The 20,160-nt window shown below is 35.4% G+C and overlaps 1 protein-coding gene across 1 annotated transcript in view; it reads right to left on the bottom strand.

The window, feature by feature from the left end:
* The window catches only part of LOC149806692 (cell division cycle protein 20 homolog), a 38,047-nt gene extending 25,333 nt beyond the window's left edge, over positions 1–12,714 (bottom strand). Inside the window, exons 1-4 of the mRNA XM_089956647.1 lie at positions 12,557–12,714; positions 8,489–8,817; positions 2,261–2,518; positions 1,149–1,280 (exon numbers count right to left, since the gene is read on the bottom strand). Coding sequence (XP_089812773.1) covers positions 1,149–1,280; positions 2,261–2,518; positions 8,489–8,738 — 640 coding nt within the window. The 5' untranslated portion in view covers positions 8,739–8,817; positions 12,557–12,714. The remainder of the gene's footprint in view (positions 1–1,148; positions 1,281–2,260; positions 2,519–8,488; positions 8,818–12,556) is intronic.
* Positions 12,715–20,160: the final 7,446 nt, after the last annotated feature.

The raw sequence follows: 20,160 nt of genomic DNA, 5'->3' as shown, positions 1-20,160 counted from the left end.
TATGATGAATACATTTTGTCTTGTATGATGAATATGTTTAGTCTTGTATGATGAATACATTTTGTCTTGTATGATAATACATTTTGTCTTGTATGATGAATACATTGTCTTGTATGATGAATACATTTTGTCTTGTATGATGAATACATTTTGTCTTGTATGATGAATACATTTTGTCTTGTATGATGAATATGTTTAGTCTTGTATGATGAATATGTTTAGTCTTGTATGATAAATATGTTTTGTCTTGTATGATGAATATGTTTAGTCTTGTATGATGAATATGTTTAGTCTTGTATGATAAATATGTTTAGTCTTGTATGATGAATATGTTTTGTCTTGTATGATGAATATGTTTAGTCTTGTATGATGAATTTGTCTTGTATGATGAATATGTTTAGTCTTGTATGATGAATATGTTTAGTCTTGTATGATGAATTTGTCTTGTATGATGAATATGTTTAGTCTTGTATGATGAATATGTTTAGTCTTGTATGATGAATATGTTTTGTCTTGTATGATGAATACATTTTGTCTTGTATGATGAATACATTTTGTCTTGTATGATGAATATGTTTAGTCTTGTATGATGAATATGTTTTGTCTTGTATGATGAATATGTTTAGTCTTGTATGATGAATATGTTTAGTCTTGTATGATGAATATGTTTAGTCTTGTATGATGAATATGTTTTGTCTTGTATGATGAATATGTTTAGTCTTGTATGATGAATATGTTTTGTCTTGTATGATGAAATGCTGGATGAGTTGGTTATGGACAGGAAAAGTACTCTTTTAAAGTTACGTGTCCCGTGGCATGACATTATGGCAACTGTATGTGACACACCATCCATACATGATATATTAAGAGCAACAGCTTCATTAAAATATCTTCAGATGTTCAAATGTTATACTCTGGACAAGGATACAAGTCAAAGATATTTCCTTGCAATGACACTGCGGTCAGGGACCTGTCACTATACACAACACACCTTCTAGTGATGATATATACTTGGACCAAGTTTCATGAAAGTCTCTCAAACTACTACAAAGTTAAACCAGACAAGCAAATCTTAATGGATGTACAGATGAACAGACAAAGCCATAGCATGCCCGTCTTAAGACAAATACATAAAAAGCGCATCTTACAATAATCATCTAGAACTTCTGGAGCATCTAGGATCCTCTCTGGAACTTGTGGAATGTGTCGCACAGTCTTCTTTGCACTAATACTGGGGGTCTTACAGGAACTGTAAAGCACCTTTAAACCATTGTGATAGCCTGCATAAAAAAATGTAATAATATTTCTCTATGCAAAACAGAGTCACTATAAATAGGAAGGTGTCTATATTCCATCTCAACTTCAGAACTCTTCAAAGTAATTTTCAGTGAAATGGAGCTGCATTTGAAAACCTAACAGAAATATCTAAAGCCGCATAACAACTATCACTGTGTCAAGCATTACGAATACAGTAATACCTTGTGCATTCGCGTTTCTGGATTCGCGAATTCACGGATTCGCAAACTTTTCATTGGTACCCTCTACGTACATGTTTTCTTTATTTTATTGAATTGTACCTTCGTTATATGACTTCTGTGACATATGAAGTTTACCTAGTTTACCTTCCTGACAATGACAAAGAAAACGTCAGTCATTAAGTTTACAGTCCCATTCGTTACTTGGTTTTACCTTACTGTGAGTGCAAAAGAAAACAGCAGCCAATGAATTAGTATAGGGGTAATATTAGTATACATGTACCGTACTGTAAATGCGCTAGTGTGGCAAATACCCATTAGGTGATACTGTACTCTATTTTTACATCAACCATTTATTTCTCTTTTTAAGGGTAATGTATTAAGCTAACTTTTAAATGAAATTAAAGTGCTTTGGGAACATGATTTGGGTCATATTTAGGGTGTAAACCCTAGAAATAAGCATTTATTAGCATTTTTAGTGACTCGTACCAAACATTCGTGATTCCTCCTGATACGCGACTGGTTCTGGAACCTAACCTCGCAAATGTTCGAGGTATTACTGTACATGAAATGTCTACCATGTAAGACTTGTACAATGACAAGAAGTAAATAAATATGATATTGTGCTCAAGACTTGCACAAATAAAGTCAAGAAAACGATTTTAAAAAACTTGTAAGAACCGACTGAATTTTGGTTGTCTGCAATAAAAATCATTGCTGTTTTCATGGAAAATATCTTATATAGGCAATGTTCTCTAGAAAACTTAAAGCTTTAAAAGACATACCCTCAGGTGCCCCAGGTGCTTTGCTCTTGTATGAGATGATCTTACTGTTGAGCAAGTCTCCATTCAGATTCTCGCTCATTATCTTCTGGTACTCCATCTTAGAGGGGCTCATCAGGTCTAGGTTTTCCTCATCTGGTTGACCCTTGTTTTCTGTTGTTAGTTTGTAATGCCCCAGCTCAAACTGAGTTGTGCTTCTGTTTGGGATAAAACGATCACCTCCACTTGGGGTCTTGGGCTTGTTTGGTGTCTTGCTCTTGCCTGGAAACAAAGTGGTTGCAAAACTGCTTCATCTTTTTAAACAAAAAAAAATTGACAACTGCTTTAAACAAGATTTGTTTAACTACTTTAGAATTCATTCATCATAGTCAGAACATTCTCTGCAGTTCTGTAGATAAAGGTAAGCGATAAACAGCAAAGTAGAACTATTAGTGTAGGGAAAACCACAACGGGTCCCGTTCACTACAATTTGCTCAGCAGAATCTTAAACAGAGAAAAGGGCAATCTGAGTAAATAATTCTTCTAAACATTAATGTGGAATGCTATAAACTGAACTCATATAAGGTCTCAAAGATTGCCAACCTCAATATTGTCACCAATTTTCAAAAACTGTCACCATTTTCATAATACAGTACTACCCACTTATCTCAATATCCCTGTGACCAAGGTAATATTGTCAACTTAAGCAGATGATGAGATGGAATGGCAGCTTAAAATTATTTTTTTCTCGCAAACAAGGTAAACTGGTATGAGGTAGCCTGTTGTCATTAAGTAGAATTTACACTGACAGTGTGTACTGACAATCCACAATTGTGTAGAAGATTCTATATTGCCTAGAGTACTGTACATCTATATGAAAAATCCATGAATCTGAGTATGGATCACAAGTTAGAAACTTTATATATCATTCATAAAACAAATAACCCTTATGTAAAAATTGTTAGTCCTCATCTGATATATATCCCACTATCAACAAACATGTCACTAAACAATTCATTGAAATATTCACTGTTACCAGCAGCATGTTGCTTAATAGCCGAGACTTTTGTCAGCTGGAAACAGCTATTGTCTTGCCAAGGGGATAAGGCTGTTAAAAGGAAAACGAAAACCAGGGTTCTGAATAGATTTCCAAACTGAACAGTCAGTCAGTACTGTTACCCTTGACCCCAAAATCTCAGGAGTCATAATGAAAATCTCAAGTTAAAACTGAAATCTTAAGATTTCTTGTCTCATGCTGAATCATGAGAAATATGTGTACAGTATTTTGTAAGAAACGTACAATCTCATTTGTGTGTGTGTGAGATTTGGATTATTAATGTAGATTTAAAAAAACTTCAGTTATATCGCTATGATGTTTATAGTTTATAGTGATGTCGAGCACTGGGGCATCATGCCGCAGACATGTAGCATGATGTCCCACCCAGTCACATTATCCTGACACCAGGCTGACCAGTCCTAACACTAATCTCTTAATGCTGCGCACCTAGCGAGGCAGCTGTTAGTACCATTTTCGTAAGTCTTTGGTATGACTCGGCCGGGGGCCAAACCCACAACCTCCCGCATCTGAGGTGAACACTCTAACCACTAGGACATCTGAGCGGTTATCATTTTTGTAAAAAAGTTTCTTTTTTCTAGCTATGTGTTACTGCGTTTATATTTTGTATATGAAACAGACAGGATTATTTTATATTTTATTATATTTTCAACTTTTCAACATATTCTACTACCAACTGCTCATATCATTTTTAAAGGTTATATATTATTCAAATATCAAGGATGCACATCACAGAATTGTCAGTTTACTTTTCCACTCATCCTTAAATTTTCTAACAAATTTCAGAGATTGAGTTTCCTTCTCCTCCTCAGAACTGACAAGTTTTTTTTTGGAGTCTGTGGGTCAGAAAATTCAACACTGGTAAGTTGTTTTCGGGACTGAGACAGGAAAAAATATACTTATTTGCACCACTGTGATTTTAAAGTTCCGATGTATACACTGAAAGTTATCTCTGTTAAATTTTTTCTGGATGATCCACAAATTAAATCATTCAAGATTTTAAACGTTTTGCCAATTGAAGCAAATGAATCGCCAATAAAACACAATCCCATGCTGAAAACTGGCTTCATGAGAAGCCATATATTTGCGCTTTGTCTAACTGATTATAATTAAAGCACAATCATAAAATGCCAATATTTTATCAGAAATGAATCCAGTTAAGTCATAAATGATTCTGATTTTTTAAACATCCCGCCAAATGAAGCAAATTGCTAATAAAACAATTCAAGTTGGTTAACTTACTTTGACAACTGGCTTTGCGAGCTACTATAATGATATGCTCCAGTTCTGACCAGCTGATTATAATTTGATGTCTAAAAATAACAATGCTAATATCTGAACAAAAAGGCAGTCCATTCATGTCATAATTGTTTCCTCTTCCTGTCTTAAACTTCAAATGTAATCTCAAAACAATCCAACCTAATTCAGTTGAATCTGAGCCTGACTTCAGTCAACTGTTAGCTCCGCCCAGTTCATATATAGCTTTCATTGGTGTGATATTATTGGCCATCAAGGTGTAAACTGTTGTCGAGCAGATATCAATCAGTGCCTCATACAGTAAATTTGTTATGGACAGCGTAGTCTTGGTAAGAAAAACAACTGGAGGAGAATTAAAGGTAATTAAGATGGATGCTCCAGCCCTTAATCAATGTGCATCAAATCTACACATGAGATGAGATTTGCACATGGCAAAAATGTTTTTAATTCCACATGTCAAAACCCAAGGGTATGCATCTACTGAAAACCCTGAAAATGTGAACAAATTAAAATGTTTAACAAACATCTTTGCTACCAAATATCATAAGCATAAACATTATTCCTGCAAAGTAGAAACTTTCACGGCACAATAAAACTGTTCCAATCACTTTGATGAAAGATGATTTAACATAAATACTTAATTATAGGCATGCACAACAAAAGTGATTGCTATGCAAGATTTTCACTAAGGTAGGCTTGAAAATTAGTTGTAAATGTGTTTGTTGTCCTAAACAGAAGCCCCCATCCCAATGTGGAAAAGGATGAACTTGTCCTAAACCAATGCCCCCATCCCAATGTGGAAAAGGATGAACTTGTTCATACCTATCCCTCTGCTTCTCTCTTTTCCAGTGCTGCATCCTGGAATTCACAATGGGCAACTCTTCCTTTAAACCCACAACAGGAGTGGAGTACCATGGCTTAGTCTGGTGGGTGCTTACTCAAACTGCTATTCATTTTCCTCTCTTACCATTTATTGGGGGGGGGAGGGGGGTCTGGGTAAATAGTCTCCTTCCTCTTCTCCCTCTCCAGTATCTGACAGCTTCCCCATAATCATACTTGTGTTTTATGATTGGACATCATCCTCACTACCATAAACATCTCTGCATTGTCTGCCATGTTCATCTACTTCAGCAGCAGTACCCCACCCCCAAAGATTGTTAAAAACTTTAATGGAGGATTTCTAGGTAATGCATTTGTACCATTGCCCAACATTGTTAGGAGGACATTTATATTCTGCCCATAATTATATAAGCATGCATATTGGTTTATTTCCATGTAATCCCAATTCTAAATATAAATCACAATGAATGATACTGGCTTATGGAAAGGTGACTGATGCAGTTCAATGCAAAATCTAAAGCTAACCAAATTTACTTTATTATTAAAATGATTGCACTACTTTATATAAAATATGTGGTAATCATTTGTGCATCTCCTCCCCCTTGCTACCTGTGTTCATGCTGGAGTTAATCTCCATAAATGGTGCATCCTGTGATCATGCAACCTAGATGTGAAATTGCTTTTCTACACTCCCTGCACATTCTTCTCCAGATTGCTACATCTCCATAGCAACATGTTACTGTTTTATCTATGTTAGTCCATGGTGTTCATAGAACAGAAAATGATTGGTAACAATTATTTTCTTTAATCCCAGATAAAAAAGCACAATGTTGAAATTTTTTAATAAAAATTAAAGTTCAAAGTTGGCTCCAAATGTGGATCCTTTGCATGATTAACTGGCAATGTTACCAAGTTGCATTTGGTGACTAAAACAAAAGATGAAATTTATTGGTTATGTTTTTTTAAATAATGTGAAAAAAAATGATATTGACAGTTCATGACAGTAACACGTCTCCTGAAGGGCGAACCTGACCAAGTGCATACCACTGTCAGCCCTGGACTTTAACATACATTAATTACCAATCATTATTAAATGGAGCATATTCAGTGTGCGACACACCAGACTCCAAATTGGATCCTAGCAGACAAGATACAAAGCCAAAGAAATTTGAAAACAAGCAGCAAAATAGGTAATATTTTGGAAGCAAGACTGGAATTGCTCCATTACCTTGTTATATATTATGAGCAGCCAAACGTGAATGGTTGGTGTGTAAATGATATACCTTGTCTCATATCGATACCATTTGTGATATACAGATCTCAATAAATTGCATTATGATAGATTAACCTGATCGTCCGTCCATCCTTAGAAGGACTGTCAGCAGCAGGTGGAGACTAACTGTGATTTACTAACTGTATTCCAGTATACAGATAAGACAATGTACACTTAGAAAACTGTTTGAGAAAAGAAATGAAAATTGCAGTCCACCTTTAAATTCTCTATTTTAATTTGGCTTGGCATTCTGCATTTTCTACATCTGCTAAAAGGGTGACTGACCAGCATGCCATCTATTTTTTCCATCCAGCATGTACACTGGACTCATATTTAACACCATTGTTGGGCTCAAAATCATGGACCAGTATCTCCATCACACGTGATCAATTTCCCAGCTCCAATAATCTTATATACTTCATAACTTTAAAAATTATTGTCGTCATCACTATCATCAGCCAGTATTTGCACAATGAATTCATCATCTAAAGATGAACCATGCTTGGAATCAGCCATTTGAGGTTTTCAAGGTAGATCATATTTTAGTCACTCTTTTGTAAAACGTCCTTGATGCAAATTCCAATTAAGCACATACTACTGCCTGTTCCAGGGCACAATGGACCAATCAAATTTAGTTAAGAGCCGTTTATGTCATATGACTATCAATGTCAATGGCAAGTGCCAGGTCAAATGTCATCAACACTAGTTTCATCTCACCTGTCAGAAGATTCAAGACATATCAAATGTTATACTCAAATTTCTGAGAAAATAAATAAATTCCTATAAATTTCATGCAAGTATGGCCCAATGTAGTGGCATTCAAGTTTGCTAGGTTGGCTAGTAAGCAGCTACCCTAGCGTCAGTGAATTCCAACTTTTGTTAGGCAACTGGCTCTGACCTTAAACTCCAAAATAAATGTCCCAGTATAAAAAATGGGGTGGCAAAGGTCAGTGGAAATTTGGACTACTTTATGCCAAAATAGCTGCTGAGATAAAATAATTACCATGGAAGTGGCTGGGGTGGGTGGGGGTGGGGATTACAAACAACATCATTTTGTGTTAACACTTTTCATTTTAACTAATAAAAATGTGTGCCCCTGCCTGCAAAAGATGTCTCTGATGAATTCTCAATTTAAAGAATAACAAAGCAAATTACTAATAATTATTGATGACTGATGAAGATTAAAATAAGTTGCATTCAGTAAGTATCATTTAACATTCTCTAATGATTCTACCACATGTATCGATATGTGCATTGGTAAAACAAAAGTACCAATGCATCAATATATCGATGAATCGTTTCACCCTTAGTGAAATGGATAAAATAATTTTTTGCACAGAATTGGTGTAGGGGCAAATTTCAAACCATGCGAGTTAGTCTACTGGTGTTATTTTGCATAAGAGGTGTGGGTAATTTCACAAGTTTTCCTATTTTTCTGACAGAATCATGTGCCTGTGGTTTGTCTTCCCAAGATTTTGTTTAATTCATTTTACATTTTCTTAAACTTTAACTTTAGTAGGCACCATTTAGCCACTATTGTATTGAAATGCCACAAAACATTACATACACATCACACTAGTGATTTATATAAAAAAGATATTTTGGGAAGACCCATTCAATTCGTGGACTAGCTTAACATATATACAAATGTGCTTCCATCTTTCCACTTCCCCAAAAAAAACCTTCTAAACTTCATCAGTGACAGCAAACACCTGAGTGCAAAATGTCCCTTCTTAAAATAAAAATGACACATTTAATTTTGCCATCCGCTATGTAAGAAATTAGCTGAAGCAATGGGGTATTATACCTCCTGACTTGGGTGTCTTGCTTCCTGAACTTCCAGTATTTGGTGTTTTGGATTGGGTCATAGATCGGTTCATATTTTTCATTGGTGTTTTAGAAGGTCCACAGCTCACATTGAGGATGTTTCCTGATGTACTGGCATCTGCCCCAGATTCATTCATCTTTCGCTGCCATCTCATTGTAGGTCCACGTGTAATTGGGGCATCCATTCTTACAGCACTGCTGATTTCGTTCTCCAGACTGAACTGGTTCATGTCAGGCTTGGCTTCACCCTGTAGGTCCTGCCTAAATCGGATTTGGCTGCACCTCTTTACCCTTACATTAGAGCGAAATCTACGCAGAAAAGAAGACTTTAAGTACGAGGCAAAGTGAAAAATTATCAAGCATAGCATGAACAGCATTCTATATACTCATTCCATGTTTTGTTGTTTTATGTTTCACACCATTTCTCAGCACAAGATAGGCTATACATGGCGGCCAGTATAACTGGTGGAGGAAGAACTTTGGAAGACCCCTGGAAGAACCACCAACCCACTAGAAGCTACTGGCAAGTTTTTTCACATACCCACGTTAGCCAAGCCTGAGACTCAAACCCACGCAGACAGGTGAGATGGCAGTGATCCGGAATGGTGAGTGCTTTAGTCCACTTGCCCCCCGCCCATGTTTAGTAATGGTATATCTAGAGATGCAAGATTGAGGGTCCCAAATGTACAAGTGGGGATAAAGGGAAACAATGATGTAGGTAACTCAAATTTTGCACACAAACAATCAATTTTTCTTTTATGCCAAAGTCAACTTGCACTGAGACCATCTAGTTCAACTCTACTCCAAGGCTATATTTACAATCTCATCAAGCACCTAGACCAACACAAGCAAATGTGATATACAGTATTTGTAGTGCTATGTTCTCATGCTGAGTTCATAATGTCAAAGGCATACACCTTTGCAATTACTAATGCCATATAACTTGATATACACCAGTCCCTTCTAGAGGTGTTGGAAACGCGTAATTATGCACATCTGGACACCAATTATTTTTCTGGGATGCAGAAAATCATTTAGGTGGGAGTTCTCCGTATGTATGTAATAGGTGGGTGGAAAAAGTCAAAGACTTGCCAGTCCTGCTTCAGCCACCTGCTTAGTGGGAAAATGTGTTGATCAATTAGCTGTGCTGATATTTACAATGACAGAATTCAGTGGCTGAAAGACCCTCTGATGTACATGTTGTCATTACATTATAAGAGTACATCGAAAGAACATGATGCAATAGTTGGGTGGCGAGTTCAAAGACTTCGACTAGCAGCAGGGTGGGAAAATGTGATAATATTTACAGTAACAGAATTCAGTGGCAGAAAGACCCCCTGGTGTAGATGTTGCCATTATAAGAGTACATCAAAAGAACACCATGCAATAACTGGGCGGCAAGTTCAAAGGTTTTGACTGGCGTCCATGTGAAAAAATGTACCGATATTTACAGTGATTGAATTCAGAGGCAGAAACACCCAGAGATGTACATGTTGTCATTTATAAGAGTATACCAATAAACAACTTTAGATTTCATTATTGTGTGTTCATTTCCAAGTGTAGAGGAATAAGCAGTGCATGTGACCTCGGAATCAAGATATGTTGAGACTTAAGACAAAATGCCATTTGCAAATTTGAATAAGTATTTTTGGGTTAAATGGCAAACTGATGAAGATTATAATCAGATTCATAAGAGCAGGAAAGTTGCTAGAACTGATGGTTCGGATGGGACTGTAGCTAAGTGTAAGATAGTGTGTGATGTCTAGCTTAGTGCTTGAAATAAGACATTTTTTTGGGTCGACAAAATTCAGTCCAACTCTGATGGACAAACAAAAGCTATGTTGGTGTTATAAAGAATGTAGAAATTAAACTCAGTGGCAACCAATAGGTCTTCTAGTTTTCAGAGTTTCCGGGAGGGAACTGCAACCTGGTGGGACTCCTATTTTTGCCAAAATGGAAGTCCTGGACTCCAAGTTTTAAAATCATAGCAAGACCTCAGCCTTCATAACTCACAAACCAACTTATTACATGGGCATCAGGAGTGGATCCCATCAATTCAAAATAGAAGATAGCCCCTAAATTGAACCCTACTGAATGTGAAGAAACTGTATCAAAATTGGTAAATGATACTTGATAATATCGCTCATTTTACTCTCAAGAATGGTGGTTAGTATTCAGAGACCTGAATCCACACCATGAAATTCTCAACTTATAATAAGTATTTGTACAATTTCTTTCCAAACAACATTCTCAGTCCACTGTAATTAACAATATTCAACATAACTTCAATCAATGAAAATGGCACTATTGCCTACTGATGGCAACACTTTGAGAAATAAATACCAATTAAATAAGTTTTGTCAAGTGAAATTTGTGTTTTACTTTGTGACTTTAAATTACACTATTATTATAGATTATCATCCAGTGACAGTGATATTCATCTTAAATGTTCACATGTAGTAAAGGCAAATAAGAGGTACAATTTAAAGCAATCTACACAATCTGGAAGAAATGACAACCAATCTGTGACATGATTTGTGACTGTCAATCTGCAAAAAATTGTCATAATTAACAGAAAACCAATCTATTGCATTCTCTATACACAGTAATACTGCTCAAAATAATGGTCAGAATTAATTGATATTATTTTATATATATGAAATTCTTTCCAACTCAATAATATGGCATTTCAAGTAAAAATCTTGGGGAGGGCTTTGTCCTACAATGTGAGACCTCGGATTTGATATTATGTTTTGAGCGTCCAAAACATAAATAACGTGATACATTTTACATTGTAGGACAAGGGAGGGGTTAGTCCTATAATGTAAGATACATCACCCGATATTTTTGTTCTGGGAGGTGATGGGTCTTACCGTCTAACTAATGGCGCTGTGTAGTGTGTTTTGATGTCGACTAACTGTAATGAAAGTCAAATTTTCTGGACTATTACACACAACTGGCAACCAATAATGACGCCTTTCTATAAAGCAAAGTTATGTTTTTGTCAGACTTTACTTACCCTGATGTCTTTTCTCTAATAAATTCAAATTCTCACAAAAGAAATGGACCTGTTTTCAAGTTTCGTTGGCCTACATTTCAATCGGCTGGAAAGCAATGAAAGCCGAGAATGATGACATCAGGTTAAGTTGAAATATTATTTTTTAACAAAAAGAATAAACATACTTTATGACTATTAGAACTGTAAGCAATGTTTCATTTCGTTCAAGAAACATATCCCCCACATGAATCTACTTAAACATACTTCAGCACACCTCGAATACCATCACACTGCAACAAATTCAAATGGATGTCAACAAAACATGAAAATGGAAAATGTGTCCATTTGCTAGTGTCATACTTTCATTCCGTCAGGATACAGACAGCACAGTAAGTATATTAATTACACATAAAATTGTGGAAAAATGTTGATATAGGTGGCCAAGTGTGTGAGATATTCCTGAAGCTGTGACTACTCATTCTGATGTCAACCGACATCTGAACATGCTATACAAGGCCATTATGTGGACAGTAAGACATAGAAATAAAACAAAAACAACAACATGTGCTTTGTCTTACACTGTAGGACTAGGGAGGGGTGGGCCTTGATAAAAACGAATAGCTTAACTTAAAACGCTTTTCAAAAAGACCTGGAACATAGAAAAAGTCGTTATTCTTAGAGCTGAATATACACAAACATTTGTATATAACTATATGTAGGAAATATGTAAATTTCAGACTAGTGTCAAGAATTTGCAAAATGTGACTCCAAGAACAATATTAAAAATGGTGGACGATGCATGTGGATGCTTCCAGTGAATTTATTTCAAGAGATATCACAAAGGTGGGTTCATTTAAGAATTATGCACACTCAAATTATGCAAAAAAGATTATATGCTTTATATTCTATAATTTCAAGAACAAAAATCATCCCCTGTTGCTATTCAAATCGGATTACAGAGGCAGTACTTGACTTAAGGAATACTGAATGAATGATTAGAAGTTACAACTAAATTTTTAAAAAAATATTTTTCGTCGCTTTTATACTCACCAGTATTATTACGGAATGATGGAAAATTCGATTATATACATTCATCGACTATGAAATGCAATCATCTTAGTGGCATTAACCGTTATTCTTTTTGACAGGTTTGAACATGCCTTTTGCTACCCAATATTTTGAGTTTAGCGCTCTCTGATTGGCCAATCTGAATGCAATGCCGTGTTATATTGGTTTACGGCAATAAACATTTAAATCTCGTTTGCTGCACGTTCCATAGTACGAGATAGCAGTCATGACTGGTTCTTTGTTCATCTTTACTCTTTACTCGATCGACTTAAATAAAATTCTAGATTCCGGTTATAAGAGTAGTCACCGAAACATACTACACGCACAAAACATGTAAAAAAAAATCATTTCATGTAAAATATGCTTCAAGAATGTTTATGCAAAATGAAAAATACCTTTTATACTATCTAAGGAGAAAGGCGCATGGGTATTTAGCAGTTTTACAAACATGAAACACTGAGCAACTCACAAATTTCATAAATAATTTTGATAATCACATTTTGCATAAAGCATATGCACTTTGTCATGAATCATTTTCTTTTCTATGCATAGGTTGGTCAAACAAAAATTATTTTAAGTCATTAATTACAACATTACCATAAGCTCTAAAAAGAATTTATACCTACATTCCATAAACTCATACCTAAGATTGCTTGAAATTAGAACACAAGACAGACGCTAAAACAAATATCATATGCTAAGACTCATGTATTTTAAGAAATATCATAATAATTAATTAAAACAAATTAATAAAATACTAAGACTTTTGCAATGACAAAAGTTAACAAATTATTTACATTATCTTTACAATCAGGTAGAGACATGCAATATATGTGTGATGTGTATCTATATTGTGTCTTTAACTTTTGGTGCATTGTCATGTGTATCTGTTTTGTTTCTTTTACTTTTGGTGCATTGTCATGTATACATATATATTGTGTCTTTCACTTTTGGTGCATTGTCATGTGCATCTATATTGTGTCTTTAATGTTTGGTGCATTGTCATGTGTATCTATATTGTGGCTTTTACTTTTGGTGCATTGTCATGTATACATAAATATTGTGTCTTTCACTTTTGGTGCATTGTCATGTGTATCTTTATTGTGTCTTTAATGTTTGGTACATTGTCATGTGTATCTATATTGTGTCTTTAACTTTTGGTGCATTGTCATGAATATCTATATTAAGTTTTTAACTATTGGTGCATTGTCATTTATATCTATTTTGTGTCTTTAACTTTGGTGCATTGTCATGTATATCTATATTGTGTCTTTTACTTTTGGTGCATTGGGATCTATATCTATATCATGTCCTTAACTTTTGGTGCATTGTCACATATATCTAAAATGTGTCTTTTCTTTTGGTGCATTGTCATGTGTATCTATATTGTGTCTTTTACTTTTGGTGCATTGTCATGTGTATCTATTTTGTGTCTTTAACTTTTGCTGCATTGTCATGTATGTCTATATTGTATCTTTAACTTTTGGTGCATGGCTATAGTCTGCATATGACCTGTAAATGGGTGTTTACAAGTTTTAAAATTAATCATAATAATGAACCTGTATACAAGTTTCCAGTAATTCAGCATTGGATGCTTGAGTCAGGTGGAATATGTTGCAACATGAGGTACTGTTATATATGTCACATGGGAGGTATTGCAACAGAGATCGCGTAGGGAGATGTTGTAATGTAGAGCCATAGTGTGTATATGAGGCAAACAGGTGGACAATTAATTCGTTCCTATTTTCCCATGTTCTTGCTTTATATTAGTTGTCAGATGTATTTAGTATTGTTTTGAAATAATTTGAGAGGAGCCACTTGTTGACATTATTCACTGGAATTTACAAACTGCTCATTGACTTTGGACTAAAATAGTATTCTGTGATTACTGTGAATTCATTAAAAGAAGTTTTGGACACTACCATTGTGATGCATCAAGACTGTTGGCACTTTATCCCATTCAAGGCTACTGGTACATCAGCACATTCAGGATCTGGATTTCATTCTGAAAAGTCAATTCATTTGGACTTGTGTAGAGCATTTTAGGATTATTTTGAATTTAATTCATAAGACTATCAGTTCCTCTTAAATTTTCATTTTATAACTTAGAGAATTAAATTATGTGTTAAGTTTTACAAAATGTGTTGGTTTGGGTTCTTTCTGTTACATAGTTTAAAACCAAATAGTTGTAACATTCATGATTGTAGATTACAATCAGCTATAAAAAATAGGTGTTTACTGGTTTTAAACTCAGTCTTAAAAATTAGCCTGTTGACAAGTTTAGGGTAATCTTGTTTTGGATGATTTAAACAGTTGGGTTGGGTTGTGAAATAAGTTATGTAGGAGGTATTGCAGCTTAGAATAATAGGGTCATGGAGACGTATATAAGGACAGAGTTGAACTATAATTTCATTCCTAGTTCCTATTTCTTAGTATTGTTCATTTCTAATATCAGTCTGCAGATGTAATTATTGTTGTGTTTAGATTTAGTTTTAGTGGAATTATTTATTTAAATTATTTATTCTAGTTACAAAGTGCTCATATTACAGTCTGGACTAAAGCATCATTTTGGGAATCATTGTGAATTCATTCAAAGGAGTTATGGACAATGCCTTTGTGATTGTCATGTTTACCCCGACCCAGAGTAGCCCAGTTTGAAACATGTATAATCAAGGTAATTCTGACGGGTCATTGTTTGATGTCGAACATTGCCGAAGGCTAGCACTAATCCGTTACATAAGATTGTTGTGGCTAGAATAGAAGAACCGGACATCGGAGTTGCGAGGCGCCCGATAGCCAATTATCACCTAGGTGTCGAAATGTTTCCAAGATCAAAAGAAATTGCATGAAGAAGTGGGAGTGTCCTAACTTCTTTCCCCTGCAAACAGACAGACAGGTTGAACTGGCCACTAAGACGATTGGACAGGGGCACAGTGCCACCCAATCAGAATCGAGATGGGGGGAGACCTTGATTTGGGTAGAATGATATCCCTGCGTTTTCCGGCAAAAGTTAGTTCGCTGAGAGAAATTACCCAGAGAAGAGGTTAGCGTAACTCTGAATAGCCATTCGTTATTGGCGGGAAAATCTTAGAGCGGGAAATTCTAAGTACAGAAAGCTTCAAAAGGTCAGTAGATTTTTGTTCGGTCTTTGTGGAATGCGACTGCATTTTAATTGTAGGTCGTATGTATACTTTATTAGTACTAGAATCGTAGTACGAAGAATTACTTTGTTTTGTTAATATGTTTGCATATTTTGAAGAAATGAGTTGATATTTGTAAAGAATTATATAGCTTGCCAGCCGTCGTAAGAGTTAATATTGCAATTTACTATGTGGGTATTTTATAGTAGACTAACACATATGTTCATATGATTATAGATTTTGCCATTGTTGAATATTTGTAATGTACAGACATGTGTCTGATTTTGTCAGATTGTAGTACGATGAGATTAAATATATATGTGTATATACTGACGTGACGCAATGTATTGATGTCTGTATAACAATTCGCTGATACTGTGTTATTACGCCATTGTTTACCCTGCAAGAAGTGTGTGGGAATTTCGATGTGTATGCATGCGTGGCTGAAACAGTGACAGCTATCTGATGGTTAATTGTCGTTATAGTGTGAGGTGAGGTTCGATAAAACGTTTGTTAACGCCTTGTGGTTTTTCACAGGAAGCTTTGAGGGACAGACCAGTTTCAGTTTGGTCCTGTAGTCTCAGATAGAGAGACGGAGGAAAAGAGAAGAAAGGAGAGAACTCAGGACAAGTTGAAGTCTAGGAGCGAATTGGAGGAGGAGATAGTAGAGACAGAGGAAAGGAGAAGAAAGGAGAGAAGTCAGGAGAAGTTGAAGTCTGGAGCGAAGTTGGAGGAGGAGATAGTAGAGAGGGAAACAGACAAAGGAGGAGTTAGAGGAACGGAAAGAAGGAAGGAATCAGCGGGAAGAAATAGATGAGTAGATGCAAGGACAGGGGGAAAATCGAACTCACACTGTAAATCACGGGATGAATTAGGCTGTCACTTGGTCGAGGGAAAGACGAGTGATTGGAAGTTATCGTTTTAAATTATCACATTTATTAAATTGTTATTGATTGAATTTCATTTTCGTGTTCTCTATAATTTAACCGTCAGCATTGCTGACTGGGGGCTCAGAGCTGTAAATCTACATCATCACTAATTTAACTTTCTAACCTAACGAGCCAGGGTGGAACTTTCAATTTAATTTAATTAAATTATATTGGGAGAACCCCACCCCAATACGACAGAACGTCACAGTGATACATTGAGCTTGTTAGCAAATCAACGCATTCAGGAGCAAATTCAGGACCTGGAATTATTTCAGAACATTTTATTCTTTTGGATTTGTGATAAACATTTTAAGATTAATTTGGACTTGATTCATAATACTGTACTGTAAGTTACTATAAAATTGTAATTTTATGATCTGTATTAGTTTTTCTTTGGTTTGTAGTCATACTTTCGATGTTAAACTTACAAAGTATCCTTTTGAAGTCAATTGCCTCCACCATTTTTGTCCAATTTAGAATACACCACTGTTACACACTGTTGGTTAGTTGGCATTACATACTAAGGGATGTAACTCAAGAAATCCAATAGACAACACAAGGACAAAGAACTAAAATATCTGCTCGATCTACCAAGGTGTAGATAGGGTTAACATATTGGAACCTTAGCTAGTGAAAATGGTCAGGTTCGAGTCTGTTATTTACATTTTAGAGAAAATATTGATGGTGACAAACAGGTAAATTGACAAGGGAAATTAGTCTTGAATTGGTTCCCAGTGTGGATATGGTATAATAGTACCAATTGTATAACCCCAGGTGGGTGGAGCTTAAGGTGTAGGGTACATTGTATTCAGAAATAAACAACAACACTAGCTGTGTGTGAAGTGCCAAATTTTGAATTGGATTGAACCTTAAAGTTGAATGCATTGAGCATCAAAATGTTATCACATTTAAGTCAGAAAAGTCTATGTGAAGGGTCACTTTGACCTTTCTTCTTTTCTCCTTCCCCTGTGTTAGTGTTAAAACTTGAAAGGCTAGAATTTATAACTGAGTGAGATTTGACCAAAGGCTTTGCTACACTGTCCTGAGAATGTAAACATTTGAGCTACCAACCATAACCACTTGCTAGGAACCCATGTAAAATTATCATTTTCAAAGGGAATTTGATATACCCTGTAGTTCACAAATTCTATGCTGCCTAAATCTGATGGAGGAAATTATTATCTTGGGGAAAATGTAGGAACCACTGCCTATAATTGGGCAGAATAAATGAAGGCATACACTTTAGAAGCAATGTGAATTTAAAGTGATGACCTTAGTCGAAATTCTTTATTCTTAATTTCCTGAGAGAGGAGTAGTTTTGGTTCTGTGGGAAGCCTAAAGAGTATAGTGCTTTCCTCATTAAACACGAAAGGGACCAATTGGCTGCACTGTGAGAAAAGACAGGGTTTAGTGCTAGGATACACAAGTCCTAAAAGTGAAACAGCACTAAGGTATGCAATTTTATATTTTTTGATTGTTTGTTTTAAACAAATGTGTTTGCTATGACTAGGTTCCATATTATGTATTGTTTATTCAATTTCATGGAAAAGTGTTGATGCCAGAGCTGTTATGCAATTTACCTTTTAATTTTTTTAATTAGTTCATTGGTAGAATTTATTGCATGCAATCCAAAATTTCATAGGGGTAGGATTTCAAAGGGTTATATGAAATAACTTCCTTTGTCTGTTAGGATGATACTGATTATTGTGAGTTGACGATAATTACATATTTATATTTGATTTTGTAATGTCTAAATAAACTTGTATGTTAGAGATTGCTGTGAGTTAGAATTTGTAAATTTCATGCTATAGTAATCGAACATTTAGTAGCATAGGTAAAAGAATACGGTAATGTTCAATATATGCTCAAGTGGTAATTTATGACCTGTCAATGTGAAGCGAGAGTAATGTTTTACCGTACTAAGTCAGAATTTATGCAGTGCATGGATAGCTAGTATGCTTCTGAGTAACAAAGTGAGGGAATTTTATGTCCATGTAGAAACTGACACATACAGAGATTTAGGGGTAATTTTGTCCTTTAAGGAACAGCTTTCCTGGAGAGAGATGAGACAGTGTGAAGACGGAAGTCTGAGAAAACAAACAGAAGGACAAGGTCAGAATAAAGGAGTAGAAAGTCCAGGAAGGAGTGTGGAATTGAGAATAGGAGGTTGAGGAAATAGGAAGACGTTAATACAATCACAGTCAAGGGAGAAAGGTGATGCAAATTGGTCGTGGGCATTGAGCTCTTTTCACCACTCATTATTATGATGGAATAAATCCAAATTGGACACTGCTATTAAATTATGTTGACATCATTTAGATTGAATTGGAATTGCCACACTTATTATGTTTTGATTAAATTTGTTATTTTTCTTGTCTAAGGAGACTCGTATTGCTTTATTTCTTCCCAGTATTCTTGCTCAGTTCTCTGTTGAAATTCTATTCTTTTTTCACTCCAACTGGCCTATAACATTGAGGGAGGTCATTCCCAGCTAAATCCAATTAACCACCCCTCTTATTAAGCAGGCTACGTTACACTGTGATTGGTGCATTATGTAAGAGTTGTACTTTCCATTAGGCTTTAAAGAAAGTTGAACCTCTTGAAAACATGTGAGATTATGTTAATTCATATCTAGATAATATATTTTTTTATCTTTTATGATTTTTTTTAAATGTGGTATTCATGGAATCAGGCCACAATTAGTACTTCCAGTTCAGTACCCACGAATGTAGTTCTAGTCTATTTTTAGAACATTTTTTTCTCTTTCATTTTGGTGGTGATAGAAGAGTTTTATTTATGCATGTTTGGTAGGGATTTAAAGGTAATTAATTATTCTTGAGAACATGAGCTCAGGTTGTGGTTGTCCATGTGTATTTCAGCGACAGTGCACAGTGAGTAATAAGGCCTTGGTGATGATCCGGAAGTGAAATCTGTGTTCTGTTTACATGCTGTTCTGTTGACAGTCCAGCATCTCAAAAAAGAGCAGGTCAACCTTTGACAAGAATTTCACTGTGAAGTCATCTTTGAAGGTATTTTAGATTAACATATAATTTGCATTGATTGTCACGCAGTGGAAAGGTCAGTGCTGAGAAACAAATGTAGATAACATATAGTAAAATTAATTGTGTTCTATGGCCACATGGCTGAAAATTTGTCTGTTGTGACTAGATAATTCTTACTCCTGTCTAGTTCCAGCATTGTTATCTCTCTTAAATGCGCTGGAGTACCTGGTTTTGTCCTTGTCAAATTGACAATCTAACATTGTTCTCAATTACAGTGTGTGACATACATGCTAAGGTAGAATATAAAGTATATTTATTTCACAAAACATTAGCATCGAGGTCAATGGAAAAACAATTGGTACCGTGCACAGGAGTCTGACGTTTTATCAATAAAGTACGGCGAAATCTGACATTTTATCAATAAAGTACGGCGAAATCTCTGACAACATGAAATCACCAATAACGGATAAGGTGACTTCATGTTGTCAGAGATTTCGCCGTACTTTAGTGATAAA

The sequence above is a fragment of the Sinohyriopsis cumingii genome, chromosome 1 (assembly GCF_028554795.1).
Source record: "Sinohyriopsis cumingii isolate HCF-2022 chromosome 1, ASM2855479v2, whole genome shotgun sequence".
In the NCBI taxonomy this organism is placed as follows: Eukaryota; Metazoa; Mollusca; class Bivalvia; order Unionida; family Unionidae; genus Sinohyriopsis; species Sinohyriopsis cumingii.
The sequence above is the reverse complement of the archived record's forward strand: the minus strand, read 5'-3'. Positions and strand labels throughout refer to the sequence as shown.